At 47.3% G+C, this 15,554-nt stretch overlaps 1 protein-coding gene across 1 annotated transcript in view; it reads left to right on the forward strand.

The window, feature by feature from the left end:
• Positions 1 to 3,825: 3,825 nt before the first annotated feature.
• The window catches only part of FRAS1 (Fraser extracellular matrix complex subunit 1), a gene marked incomplete at its 3' end in the record, with an annotated part of 109,301 nt that continues 97,572 nt past the window's right edge, over positions 3,826 to 15,554 (forward strand). Inside the window, exons 1-2 of the mRNA XM_082281605.1 lie at positions 3,826 to 3,955; positions 6,554 to 6,585. Coding sequence (XP_082137731.1) covers positions 3,868 to 3,955; positions 6,554 to 6,585 — 120 coding nt within the window. The 5' untranslated portion in view covers positions 3,826 to 3,867. The remainder of the gene's footprint in view (positions 3,956 to 6,553; positions 6,586 to 15,554) is intronic.

The raw sequence follows: 15,554 nt of genomic DNA on the forward strand, positions 1-15,554 counted from the left end.
TGATGGGTGGATTTAAAAAAAAAAAAAAAGTGATGCTTAAGCATAAATGTACAGGTGAGCTTAAATCAGAAGCTCTCAGACTGCTGAGTGTGTTCTCAGAGAATGAAAGCATAGACTAACAAGAGTTCCTGCAGGAATCTGTACCTGGAAAATATGGGTGCTGTGGGGACACAGTAAATGGGGACCTCTGGAGGTCAGGTGAGCAGGAGAAGTTCATGGGTTCAGCAGGTTTTCAGGTGTAGTTTTGAACTCGTGTTAACTGTGCCTACTGATTGCTAAAGGAATAATGCCCCTGGTCTGTGCCATGCTGAATCAGTGTTGTACAAGCTGTTGAGTGCATTGGGACTTCTTTTTATCTTGGAGTGCTTGATTGGCTCAGGGGGAAGAGATGAAAGGGGGGAAGACAACGTGAGATTATTCCTCTTTAATGAACTTAGTCCCCAGACATGCAGAGTGGGACTTGTACATGTGGTTCTTGGGCCAACGTGCCTTAGAAATCACTTTAATTGTCACACCGAGCATGACTGAATTGGCATTGCTGGCTTCTGGAAATTACTGTGGAAGAGAGGGAGTGCTGCAGCACCTTTAGTAATGCAGATGATGTATGATGGCTTTTAGATTTGTTTTATCTGAACCTGCTGTTAGTTTAACTAAGGAGAAGAGCCGGGATTCATGGTCAGTGCACGCAGAAACGTTTGCCCAAACAAGGAAGAAGTTGTCCTAGGACAACTGTGTGAGTTGTGGGGAATGCAGGCTTTAGACTTGACACTCAGCCTCAACATGGACTTGTAGGGAAGTTTGTGGCACTCCAAAAAAACTGGAATCCATGTGGGTCAACCTGAGTTCATGAGGCTTTTGCTCTGAGTTCTGCTACGGTTAAAGGAGCGGGGCAGGGGTGTTACAAATGCCATGGGGGTGACAGGTTTTTAGTGCTGAGATGGGTGTTCTGACAGGTTAAATATGATTACATCCATCTTCTGTAGTACCATTGGTCTTGGCAGCCTCCAAACTCTGGGAGAGGCTAATGCTGTAGCCGAAAATCTATCTGTGTGGGAAAACTTGGATTGCCTGAAATAGGACAGAGGGGGGAAAAAAGCTCTTAAGGCTGACTAAAAACACTGTTAGGGGTAAACATAATTCCTTTCCAAGCAGTTATTTCTGCCAGTACCCCAGCTTGCAGGCTTCATCCCACCAGGACATGAAGGAAGTCAGTGTGTCACCTCCAAGACTGCTTGGAAAACAAGAGGGAAATGCCAGTCTTCCCAAATTGCCAGGTACTGGGAGATGCTGGGTTAAGTTCAGGTATTACTGGACGTGGTGACACTGCAATGCCATATTGTCTTCATGGACTAATCTCACTGATTTTAAAAATGCTTATCAAAAAAAAGAAATCATAAAAAACCCATTTAAAGCCTGGAAAAATGTTTAAATGTCAGGCATTCTGGAAGCAGGGAATTCCCATAAAAGTACGATCACTTGCCGGAGATGGATCCTTCTCAGAACCATGTTTCCCCAGCTATTCTGTGGATGTCTGTGCCAGCCCATGCCCAGCTCTCCCGGAACACAAGTTATGTCTGGCTCCAATCTCTTCAGCCAGCGATTTGCCAAGTGGAGGAGCAGATCCTTTGCACCAACTTGCAGAAAACTGACCTCTGCCTGGAGGTTTGATAAAAGAGAGGCTAAAAAATGGTTTATTTCTACAACCCCGGTGACTTTTTGTGCTGGTATTTCTGAGATCCATGGCAGCAGCTGACAGCTGGGTCATTGCTTTGCAAGTTGCACCCTTCAAGCTTTCAGCCCTAGAACGATCTCATATTTCTCTAGAGAGGGTATGAAGCTTATTTTGTAATTTTATTTGCTGCTAACTTGTAAAAAACTTCTGCTTCTCAAAGCAGAAATGCTGCTTTTGTGTTAAATAGGATGTGAAGGACAAAACTTTACCAAACTTTGAATTTCTGAAAATTCAAAGTCTTTTGCACCAAGTACAAAACTTGAGAAATGTTTCAAGTTAGTATTTTCTAGAGGGAAAAGCTCTTCCTTCATGGCTAAATCTGCAAAATGATGTAAATTATGGATCTTGAGTTCTTCTGACTTTTAACATCATCTTTGGAGCAGTGTTCTCAGAACAGCAGGAAGGAAGGTAGGCGAAATAGGGAAGAGGAGGAGGCTGTAGCTGGGCTAGGGAAACAAGTTGTAAAAGCCCAAAGAACAGCAGCAGGAAGATGAACAGCACAAATGATTAAAAAAGATGGAATTTACACATTTATATTGTTACTGAACCCTCTTTGTGCTTGGCTTTTATTATTTCCACCTGTTCTTCCTTGCTGGTGCTTGAGTTTGGTGAAGTTGTCCAGAGTTTCGCCTGAGGAATCTGAAGGGAATTGGGGCCTGTGTATTTCTTCATCCTTTCAACCGTATTTGACAGGACCCTGAAGTATTTCTTTACTTAGTACTGGTGTGTGCAGAGGTAGTTGTTGTGTCTCCCTGCTCCCATTTTTATAAAAAACAGCCCTCTGCTAATGGCTAATGAGTATTAGTAACTGGGTAGAGCACAGAGAAACTCATTCTGCAAATCACTGTTTGGATCTTGGAGCAGTGCCACGCTGTACATTTTGCTTCTCACGTTTGTTGCTGGAGTTCCAGTGCAGTGATTAAGGGCATACAGTCCCGGGGAGACAAAAAAAAAAAAAAAATCTGACCTCCAACTCAGAGTTCAAGACGGTAGTGTTCATTAGGGAGTGAATTAAAAGTGAACAGATGGAATTACCATGAGGAATTATTATCAAATTGAGCTGTGCCATCGTTGCATTTAATCAGGCAGGCAGGAGATGAAGGCAGCAGCAGTCCAGCCCTGTGCAACCAACTGCTATGTGGGAACTGGGATACTGCTCTGAAGCAGGAACACTGAAATTAGCAGGAAAAAAAACCCATTTCATTCATAGACTAGTAAAAATAAACTCACTTTCCTAGTTCATTTTGATTTGAGGCTCTGGCTCGAAGCACTTTAATGGTTGTGGCTTCAGACTTGGGGCTGTTTTTCTTTATCCTGTGACTTGTAGGAGCCAAATTTCCATTTGGGAACGTTGGCTGCGGGATCTGTTGAGTGTGCAGTGCTGGAGGGGTGAGATGGGCAGTTTATATTGAGTGGACATAGTACTGTGTGTGTGGAAGTGCTTAAAGCAAGAAAACACTGTGAGGGCAACAGTTTGACGTGGGCTTCGGTTGTTCATTTTTTAGTTTGAATGCTTTGTGATTGCTAATGTTTGAGTCTTTAATTTTTACTTGGATTTGCTCTAGAAAGGAAGAGCAAAGGAGCAGCCATGGCAGGGAGAAATGGAAATGGCAACAGACCCTGCCCCTTTGATACTTCTGGTTGCAATCGTACAACCCAAACTGACACCCAAAACACAACAAATTAAACGCCTCCAACCCCGGGGAAGAGGGTGACCTCTCCCTTCCAGCCACCGGGATGGATCAAGTCAGTGGGGTCAGATCCAACACAAACACGTTTGCTTTGCCTAATCCCGTCACGGCTGCGGCTGGGACGGGCTGCGGGATTACCGGGGGCTGCTCCATCCCCAGGTAGCAGCCGGGGAGGAGGAGGAGAAGCCAGGATCCTCTGGCCCCCCGCCGCAAGGTGCCGGGGAGGAGGAGGAGGAGGAGGAGGAGGAGGAGAGGCTCCCGGTGCCGGGAGGAAGGAGGGCGCAGCGCTGCCCGGGGCGGGGCGGGGGGCGGGCGGGCTGCGGCGAGGAGCTGCCCCTTTGTCTGCGGGCAAAGTTTGGTGGCGGGGCGGGGGCCCAGGCGCTGCCCCGGCACCTGCCGCGGGCCCGGCGGGTGCTCCCCGCTCGCTGCTCGCCGCCCGGGGCCATGGGCACCCCGAGCGCCGCCGGGGCCCCGCTGCTCCTGCTGCCGCTCCTGCTCCGCGCCGCGCTGGCCGCCGCCGATGCCGCCTCAGGTGAGTCGCCGCGCCGGGCGCGTCCCCGTCCCGCGGGCGGTGGGATCCCTGAGGAAAAAGCCGGCTCCGAGCCCCCCTTTCCCGCGGGGTTCGGGACAGCTCTGCCTGCCTGCCTCCCTTATGGCTCTCCCGGCCCGGGCGGGGGTCCGCCTCCGCCCCCCGCCATTTTGGCGGCTTCTCCACAGGCGAGGTGAGGGGGACCGGGGCGAAGCCGTGCCCGGCTCTTCCCGCCGGTGGCTGCCCTGCAGCGGCCGCGGAGTGCCGGGGATGGAGGAACGCGTGTCCCGCTCCGGGCATCGCGGGGCTGCCCCTCACGCTGGGCGGGAAGGCAGCCCGGCGCTTCTCCCTGCCCAGGTGCGGGGGTGTTGCCCCAGGACGGCCTATGGGGCTGTAGTTGTGCGACCCCTCAGCAAACACCCCGCGCCCGCAGCGAGGGGCCGGGGCGGGCAGAGCCACCCCGCAGCCCTCACACACCCCGCGGGTGGTGCTGGCCCTGGGGAGGGCTCGGGAATGCGGCGGTGGGAGCTCGTCAGTGCCTGGGCAGCGTGAGGGGAGCTGCGGGGAGCAGGCAGCAGCCATCCTCCCCTCCTTGTGTTAGGAGAAGGCGGCTGGATTCAACTTGCCCTGTGTGGGTGTCGCTGTGAGAGTGCTAGGGGAGACACCAGGCGCTGGGTTTAGTCTTGGTGTGCTGGACAGACTTGTGGCCAGCGCAAGGTTGTGAGATGCTGCCAGGCAGCCAGGCTGCTGATATTTGGAGTTTGGGAGCGCGGATTGGCTGCGTTCGTGCTCTTCGGTTGTTTTGCAGCTTGTCCTTTGGCTGTAGGTTGTTGGTTTCCAAAGCGGCACGCTCCCCAAATGCTGCTCCCGCGGTGATTCCCGTTTGGCACGGTTGTCTGAGTGAATAGCAGCAGTTAAAAACAGCGATGTGTGTGCGAGCTGAGGAGCCGCTAGATGTGGGTTTGGGATATTAATTCGTTGGGTAACATTGAGAGAGACTTCATTTTTACGAAAAAAAACCCCTCTCAAACAGGAAAACTACTCTACCCAGCCACCCACATCCAAGATGCCCCCCACAAAAATACCACAACAAGAAGTTTGGGGTTTTTTTTTCCTGAGGTGCTCCAGTATGTGAAAGGCAAAATTATCATTTGCAGAACGCTTTTCAGGTGTGCTTTGTAACAGGTGTTGATCACACCTGGGACTTGGAGTTGCGTGGAAAATCAGGGCACTGTTGCACAGCAACCTTAATTAGTGTGTGTGTAGCGTCTTTGGCTGGCTCATAATTTGGAATAAAAGTGGAATGTATTTGTAACTAAGGATTTCCCAAATCCTGCCAAGCTGGGTTGTATCTTAGTATCCCCCTTGGTAACTTGTAAAGGAGGGAGATGTCTTTGCCCTCTTTGGGGAAGAAGGATCAGACTATGTGAGTTTGCTTTCTAGTCCTACACAGTCCCTATTCCCTGCTCTGGCCCCAGAGGGGATGAGCATACTGGTATTTTAAGGAACTGTGGCTGTCAGTGAGCTAAAAAGAAAAGGCAGCTAGCCCTGGAGGGGGAGTAAAACAGGTGAGTTGTGTTGGTCTTAACTAAGTGATATTAAGTTTTTGGGGTTTTTTTCTCCCCCATGCCTTCCAACCATGTGTGACCTTGCGTTTTCCGCCGAATTTTGAGGTGGAGCTGGATGATGAACCTTGAAATTATATTCTCTTGCCAGAAGAACAGCTATTTGAGAGAATTTGAGAGAAGTGTGACCGGGCTCCTGTGGCTCATCTTCTTGGCAAGGGAAAATAATTCCCGATGGTGCCTCCACAGCATCTTGCAGCTGAGCTGAAGACGAGCTCAAAGGAGGAGCTTTTGATTCCAAGCAGTGGAGCTCCCAGGTTTTCTGTACAGATTTGTCTAATCTGTATTTCTCGGGAAACTCCACTCTTTGACAAGGAAATTCTGACTTTTCCGGGGGGGGGGGGGGGGTCCCTCGAGGCAGCCTTTCCCGCGGTCTCTTTCCTTTTCATCTTGGAGTTCCTTGGGTTGTTTGTGATTGTGCATTCTTGTCACGCTTTCGGGAGACAGACAATGTGTAGTTGCTCGAGAACGAGTCATTTCCCAGAAAATCAATGGAAGAGCTGTCATTCAGCTTATTTGTGGTTTTATTTCCTAACCTTTTATTTGATTGTTGGGGTAGAATACGTAAAGTGTGCTTGGATGTGCGACTGCCTCTGTCCCTGGCTTGGAGAACCTTGCCAGCAGTGCCAGTGGTGAGGACCAGGAAAGCTGAAGCAGGAGGAGCCCTGTGAGCCTCTCCTGCTGTCCAGGCAGGAGTGATTTAGGAGTGGAAATTCACACTGTCTCTTCTCACTGTTGTTTTGGCAGGTCTCCCCTTTTGTCTCTGCCTTGTTTGTGCCTCTTTTGAGCCTGACTAGGCCAGAGGTCCTGTCGCTTACCCAGAGGCTGCCCAGCAGCCCCAAAACTGCCTTTTTTTGTGGCTGGCCAGAGGTGGCTGCCCAGTGCTGCTGGTGTTGTGACAGAGCAGGTTCACTGGGGAATGTGCTGCTGCTGTTACTTGCTTCTAACCTGGTTTATTTTTGTTTTGGTCCCTCAGGTGCCTGTGTCTACCATGGCTTATTATTTGAGGTAGGTGAGCTTGAACATCTTATGCTGGGGAAGGGTTTGAGAAGGTGCTGTTGAACTTGACTCTGGTTCCTGCTTTTTGTCACCTCTGCAGCTGGGGTGCAGATCACAGGTCTGTCAGCCTCCAGTCAACTGGAAAACACCTCTCTCCATGGAGAGATTAGGAATTCTCCCTGGGCCTTTGGGCCCAGCCAGTCTAACTGGGGCTTCTTTGGTCAGCATGTGAAAAGATGTGAGGGATTTCCAGGGTCTTGGAAGCCACAAATGTGCAGTCCCAGGCGACAGAGGTGATGCTTTGCAAAATGTCAGTGCAGTGCCAGGATATGTTCTGTGCTTCTTTCCCTGAATTAATGAGGTATCGATGACGACAGTTTAACACCTTTTCCCCTCAGCTGAACACGGAGAGTCCTGCGTACCCTGACTCATCTTTATAAGCCCAACATGTTTTCTTTCCTGGTGTCTCTAGAAATGTAATCCATGAGCGACCTGGTACAAGAACCACAGCTTTTGACAATTCATGAGCAGTGTTTTGCTTGGTAACACTTGTCGGCCTTGCTCCCTTACTCTGGGCTAAAAGGAGATGGCTGAGCTACTTTGTGTCTCTGGAATGCTTCTGGACCTGCTTCCAGTCCCACAGCAGGCTGGCTCAGGGATTTGTTAGCCTCTCAAGGCTGGGAGGCAGCAGCTGTTGGGGGTTTTGTTTCTCCTGGAGCAGAACTGGATATGTGCACTGCACGTGTGACACACGGCCGCTGTGGAAACAGCTGGTGGCAGGTGGCTCCTTTGGCTTTCCAAAGTGGACTCAAGGTCCAGGAAGTTTTTCTGCTCTGAGAAGGGCATGTAGTGAAATTGCTGGAGGTGACTGGTTTTGGTGGGTGGCTTGGGAGGGAGTTGAGGCCGACTAAATGTGTTTGTTTCTCTTAATGATGCACTGTGGAGGGTTTTGACTGCCGCCGAGAGAAAGCTGGAGCAACTTTTTATTGTTTTAAACGATGCTTGGAAACACTGTTTCCTTTCAGTGTCTCCTGTTAGGCGGGACTTTTCTCCATGTTTGGTGCAGAGGAGGCCAAGATGTTTAGAGGGACGGAGCACCTCTTCCATGAGGAGCGGCTGAGAGAATTGGCATTGTCCAGCATGGAGAAGAGAGGCCTTGGGGTGACCTAATTGTGGTCTTGCAGTATCTGAAGGGAACATGAAAGAAAGATGGGGAGAGACTGTTCACAAGGGCCTGGAGTGACAGGACAAGGGGGAATGGATTCAAACCACAGAGGGGAGGTTTAGATTAGATATTAGAAAGAAATTCTTGGCTGTGAGGGTGGGGAGGCCCTGGAACGGGCTGCCCAGAGGAGCTGTGGCTGCCCCTGCATCCCTGGTAGTGTCCAAGGCCAGGTTGGATGGGGCTTGGAGCAACCTGGGACAGTGGAAGGTGTCCTTGCCCCTGGCAGGGGGTGGGACTGGATGGGCTTTAAGGTGCCTTCCAAGCCATTCTGTGATTCCATGTGGAAGTGGCTGTAGGTGAGCTGCTCCTGGGCTGTGGTAGGAGTGCCGTTTGCCGCAGAAGTCTCTGAAGTCACTTGGAAAACCCTTGGTGCGTAAATCAAACATTAAGTGTAGCGATGCAGGCACTGCAGGCTTGCTGGAACTGTTAACGCTGCAGAAGTTCTGCCTCTTGCTTGACTCACTGAGCTTCTTGTGTACCCAGGGTCAGCTTGTGTTCGTGGCTTTCCTCTGAGGGAAAGCACCTCTCTCTGTGTGATTTCCAACTGTGCGGAGGCGCCTGGTGTTCCTCCCTCTGGCTTCTCCTGTCAGGGAGTTTTCAGATCCACACAGCCAGCACAGCCGCTCCCTTTACTTAGAAAGAGGAAGACACACATTATTTTTTTTTTAGTTGTGGGGCAGGAGACATTCATGCCACTCTGAAAGCCAGGGTGTGTGGGAGGTGTTGAGCAAATCCACACCGGCGTCTTTCTGCCAGCTGGCTCATGCCAAGATGAATTTTCAGCCCTGGGAAAAGGGGAGGGGAAGGACAGGGCTGTGCCTTGAGGTGGTTTCAATGGTGAGTGTGACTTGAAAAATGACTTTGTGTCTGGTAGATGCTGCAGCACAGAAGGACAAGTGCAGCTGAGCAACATCCAGGATGTTTTCATTTTGTCTTCTTTAAAACATGGACACTGTCTTGTCACCAGCTGGTGGTAGCGCACCTAAGGATGGACTTCTGGACTGACAGATTGTTTTGGAAGCCACAAAAGCACTAAAGAAGCACTTTTTGAAAGAAAATGTTTTTAATCTTTGGGTTGAAAATCGTGAACAGAATAAAAAGCCCTGACTTAATTCACAGTAAACGGTACTGTACTTGTGCTTCTACCAAAAATTTTGCTTCCCTGTTTCCTTTTGAAACATCTTGTGTGCATTTTGTTGTCAGAAGTTTAAAGAAATCCTGATTTTATGCCTTTAAAATCAGATTTCTGTTTCCATCAGTGGTCTGTGCTGGATAGAAATGAAAGTGGAAAGGTAATAAATAAAAAATGCCGTTTTTTTTTTTCCCCCCCCCAAATTTTAAATCTCCCGTTCCAGATAGATTCTACTCTGAATAAATTTTAGTGACTTTTAAAATAAATGTTAGCAAGTGCAGAGCACTTCTGGTTAGGGAATATTTTAAATTAGCAGTGGAAAATGAGCTTCATTTTAATTTCATTAGAAGGATCAGAAGTTACTACTGAAAAATGAGATCAGAATTGAATATTTCAGTTGATAGGTTCCCTTGTTAACTCTTGCAGTGGTCAAGATATTTTTGTTTTTAAATAATGTGATTTGAATGCCTCTACTTAGCCTGGGGCTACATCCTCTTGATGTACACGAATGTTTTGCAGTTAAGATTTATTAATATAGTAATGCAATGCCTGTCACGGAGCAAATCTCATCTGCTTGTGGGTTTCAGAAAGCTGGGATCAACTGAGGATCAAAAATAAAAGTGATTTTTGAATCAAGTGTGTGCTGCATGTGTGTTCCTTCTTTGTTTTCCTTGAAAACAGCAGTGAAAGATAGAGGAATGGGGATAGGCTCTTTATTTCATGGTACCAGGTGAAAGAACCTTAGATGTAAGATTTTTCTCCTGAGGGTGAAGTGAATTCTTGTCCCTTCATCAGCAAATGGAGGGGACAGAGGCATACATTTTAATATGAAATAACTTTTCGTTTTTACCTTAGTGGTTCTAAATGTCACCTTCTGGTCCAAGAAAATGAACCCTCGTGCACAAGCAGCATCTCTCAATTCCCCCTGAGCCTGGAGCTGGGCAGGAGTTCAGATCCACAGCCCCAGTGTCGGGAAGCAGCAAGTGGCAGCAGCGGGGCACACTCCTGGACAGCCATGTCCCTTTCCATGATGTGTCTAAGCAGGGATGAGGCAGACTGTCCTGTGCCAAGCACATTTGCCCTGCTGCCAGTGAAGCCCAAAGCCAATGTCTCTGCTTACCCTGGGGTGATTTATCTCACCAGGTATTTCCCAGCTCGCTCCACAGTGGGCTGCAAATCCGTGGGATTTATCATCCCCTTCCCGCCTCTTCAACCCTTCCGTGCATATGGACGTGTCTGTGTTCTTGCACAGTACACTTGCTGCTCAGAAATGGTTCATCTTCCCTCTTTTCTTTCCTTTTGGATCTCATGTTCCAGCAGTCCAGAGCCCAGCAATGAAGTTGTGCCCCTCTGCAGTTGTCCATGAGTGTTTAAGAACAACCTTTGGCCCTGTGTTGGAATCCATGGGGTGTTCTGGGAGTTGTGGGGCTTTTGAGCTTTAATCTGAGGCTGTCCCTAAGGACTTTTCCTTGGAGCCGTGAGTGTCTGCTGGCTGTAGTGTTCTGCTCCAGAGGTCTTTCTTCTCCATCCTGGCTGGTGAAAGACTCATGGTTTAATCTTCACTGTGTTGGGGGAGGTCATCTGGCATCAGCTTTATTTGGAGATCAGGGTCTTTACAAGAGCTGCCCTGTTCCACATTTTCCATCCCAGTGAGCTCCCCGGATGGGAGCTGTTGGTCCACGAGCGCTGACTTAAGTGGATGATTAACATTTAATAGCACAGTTATAGGAGCTATATGCCAGAGCCTTGGCAGGAGATACCAGCTTTCTCATGGATTCATTCACCAGGACAGGAGTTTAACAATTACCCAGCACTTAGAAATTTTCCAAGTCATTGTGCCTTCCATCTTCCAGGATGCATTTGAAGAGCTCTGTTTAGGAAATCATACCTTATAATTCATCATTCACTTTTTCTTTTTAAATCCCCACCGTGCGAAATGCCTTTTTCCTTTGCTAGGTCACTTCCTCGTTCCTTCCCTCTCCTCAACCCTTTCAGAACCTTGGCCAGGATTCCCATTTGCATTTTCTCTTTAGAGGAGGGGTTGCAATGTCTATTTAATTGGTAAAAGAAATGTTAAAACTTTGCTGTACGTTTTCAGTGACCTCCAAAGAACTTAAGGATTTTGTAAGGTAACTGAGGAAAGTGGATCCCCACTTTGCTGGCAATTTGAACACTTTCCTCTGTACTAGTGCTGCCACATTTGCCAGCCCAGGGTGCGTTTAGGACCTTGTTCTCCACCCTCAGAATATTTGGAGTGAAGAAGTTAAAAGGAACTGAATGTCTTCTCAGGCTTTTGAAATAGATTGTTAGTGTTTTAATCCAGTGTTAGGCAAAATTGGACTACTGTGTCTGGACAGTGGTCCCATGTGGAATTTCTTATCTCCAGGGTGATTTTGTTGTGTTTCTTTTTCCCTTGTTTTTTCCCCCTCGAATAATCCCCATCAAAAATGCCATTATAGTTAAATTAATTGATTCAGTGTTGTCCAGGATCAATCATTCCCTGGGCCTTTTCAGCAAACATTAGCTCTCCAGTTGTTGCTATCTTAACTGCTGAATTCACCCACGATATTCCTTGGCGCTTTCAGGAAGACAAAAACTCCCAAATCTGAAGCTCTTCCCAGATGGGTGCATTGATTTTATGTCGCTGCTCGGATCTGTCTTCCTCGGGAGGGGCTGTCAGGAGCAGCGTGATGCTCTGAAGTTTATGACGCTGGGATGCCAATATTTCTGCCATGCATGTTAAATAGCTTCCAGTGGGAATGCTGGCAACAGACTTCCCTGGGAAGACTGCTGTAATTCTGCTTGTGCTGTGGTTTATTGTTGAGCTGTAGATTAAGGAGGCCCATTAGGATAAAATACTCGATTTTGTAATCATTATGTCTACTCCAGAATCATTCCGTAATGAATCCTCTAACTAACCCCGGGAGCTCAGCATCCAAAGGATCTTTATATTACCAGCTGCCATTCTGCAGCTAGAGGAGAGTCCCAGGCTCTGTGTTTCTGAGGATCAGCCAGGGGAAAAAAATCCTCTCCCTCCTCCCCCAAAAGATAAATCCTGAACATGACTTCTTCCCGGATTAATTTGAATAATTTTAAGCCAGCTGTTTCCTTACTCAAAAAAAAAGTTAGTTTCCTAACCTGCTTTGCATGTGTTTTATGGAGATCAAAATAAAACTTCTTGCAGGCTGAAAACTGGGAAATTTTAATTTAAGTGTAATAAATTTTGGGGGGACGTCAACAGGAGCTGAAAGTTGGGGTCTTGCAGCGAGATGGCAAAGATAAGAACCTTTGAACCCTTTGTTTATCAAACCAGAGGTCTTGTTTCTAATGGGAATGTAGGCTCCCTGAAAATATTAACCTTTTCCTTTCCTGGGAATTCACCTGTCATCCGGGGTGAATAGATTTGGTTGTTGTCATGTGGGACCTTTTGGGTGCATAGCCAGCTTGAGACTAGTGTGCTGTACATCAGGTGTTGGGGTTCATGGCTGTCTGTATTTTCAGAGGAAACACAGGGCTGGTTGTTTCATTATGAAAAACCTACACTGATGGAGACACAGTTGTCATTACTGACATGCCAAGAGCCAGTTCTGAGTTAGTGGATGCAGTAAATCCTTTTATGCATCGAGCCTGGAAAAGTGGTTTCAGGGGAAAACATGAGCAAACTTGTTAGCAATTTCTTTCCCACATTTTTTTGCCATTTTATAGATTCTTCTATACATGTAAAAAGCGTGATTTTCTTGAGTGCCTGAGGAATTCTCAGTATTGCAGAGTAAAAGTAACTTGCTACGCTTTTATTCCAGTGGGTTAATTTTTTGTTGTTATTTTAAGAATCAGATTTCTAAAAGTGTTCCATTTTGAGAACCTTGGCTTGGTTTTAAATGGGAGGCTCTTAAAAATTGCATCTACTCCTTTCTCTCTCAATTCCTCAGTTAAACTGCGAGATCATCGCAATTATGGAAAGGGAACCCTAAAAGTGCCTCAATCTGCTGTTAAATGGAAATCTTCCAGACCAAAAATGAGTTATGTGCTTCCACTGAGTGACATAAAGAGTAATGCTTAGGCCTCTTTTCCATGTTTTATTTAAAACAAAGATTCCCACAACGAAACAATAAACTTAATGAAAACCTGTTTAAATTTTAATGAAATCCCTAGGACAAAGCAAAGTCGAATATGTTGCTTCCAAAGACATTTGGAGGCTTCGTATTAGAGAAATGGAACCAATTGAGATACAGTCAATTAAAAATTGAGGAGAATTTGTCCCAGAATTGAGGCTTTAAACCCTGTTACCTAAGAGCAGTGCATCCTGCAACTCCAGAAGTCTGGGCATGACTGCAGGGCAGTGTTTTGCAGTATTTTAAATTCTTTTAATGTTGTAATTTTACTTCCTAAGAGGTTTTTGGATGCTTGAATGCAATCCAGGGAGGGATCCTTTGTATGTAGTGTGTGATTAACAGGTGTATCTCTGATGACACAGGATAGCTGACACCCATCAGCACGGTAGAAGTAGAACTGTTTTTAAAGTCCTTTACCTCTGTAATGTTGGGGCTTTCTTTTCTGTCTGCTCCCTTAATACTTTGATTCTTCTGAGCAGACTTCATTAATTCACCACTGGCCCTGTTTCTTTTGGATGATGGTGTGGCTTTAACAACCCTGTGTACGTCCTGCTGTGCACCGTAGAGGCTCTCCAGTCACAGGATCCTTTCCAGGGGCTTTCAGAAGGATTTGCTGGCTTTAGAGGAGCAGTAAGGCTTCACGCTTTGGAGAGGAGTGTGCTGGAGATCCCTCCTTCTCCTCTGACCTCATTTGGTGGGGGAAGATCTAAGCTCACAGGATGTAAGACTGTCATTTCTTCTTGCTTCGGGCAGAGAAATATCTGTGAGATCAGGGGCAAGCCTCTTGAAATCCCTAGGAAAAGGCATCATCCATGATATTTTGCAGCCTAGGACGGAGCTGTGCAGTACAGCTGCTTTTCTTCTGTGATCAGCATCCTGTGTGTTGTCCAATTATCCCTTGGATGGCATTTCTGTCTGGTAAAAGCTGGCTATGGGCACCTGGTGTGTCCAGGCTGCCAGAAGCACTGATTTGTGACACGAAGCCCGCTCATCACCAGTTTGTGAATTATTGTGGTGATGCTGATTTCCCTCATTAAAATAAGAAGTATTAGTATCAAAACCAAACTGGGAATGATGCTCTCTAAGCACAATATTTTTGCTGGGCTTTCACTGCTTATCAGCAAGGTATCAGTAAGCAGTGCTTGATGCTTTTGAGCCTGTGACTTTGTTAAGAAAATGCAGGATTTAAATCTAGCACAGGGAACCAGCAGTTTGTTCATATGTGACCATTTCCCTCCTTTTAGTCTAGCATGGAAATAGGTATTTTGTTCTGCTGGTACCTGATCTGATCTTCAAGGTCAGATCTTTTCCTCAGCATCCTGTTTATACAGATGCCTTCGTTAGCCTTCTACAAATAGCTGCTAAATCCACATGTTGAGACTGAGGAGATGATAATTCCTCATCTGGCAGCTTCACTAAGTAACCTGCTTGTTAAAATCAGCAGTAGTGCTATGTAAGAGGTGGAGTGAGGTCTCTGTACTTAATATTTTTAGTGCATTCTCTATGGTGCCAGAGTGTTTGTAACCTTACTGAAGTCATTTCATGCTTCTGTAATTCATTGGGTTTTTAGTGTATTTATAGATGCTATTTTATCAAGCACTGCAGTAGAAATGATGAGAGCATCTGGTTAAATCCATCATGTCTTGTACAACAGCCTCTGAAAAAATAACCTTGGTAATTGAGCCTTTCCCCCTTTAGATGGTTGCACTAATATTTTAAAGGCTTTAGATATTTAATATCATTGGAGTGCCATAAGTGTCACTGCTGTGCTTTTCTGTGGTGGAAACCGCATCAGTCAGCGATGGCACCTGGAACAGCAGAGCCACGTTTCAGCTCGCACCCAGACCCTCAGCTATGGCCATGTGGAAGCTAGAAAGCTGTGATTTGTTGGGATTCATATTTGGAAACCTTCCTGAGATGGTGTTGACAGCAGCATCTGTGTGGAGTGACAGAGCGGGGCTGTGTGAGGGGTGTTGGGCAGGCCAGAAAAATGGGAAATATCTGCCCATGCTGGCAGGGAGAGCTGTTCCCGTGCTTAATCTTTCAGTCTCTGGGAAGTGGTGCTGGAGTGATTTAGGTGGGGTTTGCAGCCTTGCCAGCTTGCAGCCTTGCAGAGAAACTGTAGGTGAGGCTTATGGAAACATGAGCAGCACATTTCTATTTGGGGAGCCCACATTCCTGCACTCCCGAGTCCCGAGCCACTGTAAGTGCTGGAGCTGCTTTGATGTCGGAGGAGCCGGGCATTTTCCCAGCTGAGCACTTGACCCTGGCGCTGGCAGTCAGCCTTCCAGCCACTGAGCTCATTTAATGAACGGGGCTGCAGGCTGGCAACCGCTTTGCCAGTTGGTGTTTTCCAGAGAGAGCATGGATTTACCTTCTCACTTCCCTTGCAAGGGATTTGCAGCAAGCCCAGCCGCTGCCCTGTCTCTTTTTCTTAGCTCATCTTGGCCCTACCCTTGAAGTTTTGTCTCTTGTGAGCCAAACTCCCACCTACACACATAAAGAAATG

Source organism: Coloeus monedula (assembly GCF_965178545.1).
Source record: "Coloeus monedula genome assembly, chromosome: 5".
Taxonomy (NCBI): Eukaryota; Metazoa; Chordata; class Aves; order Passeriformes; family Corvidae; genus Coloeus; species Coloeus monedula.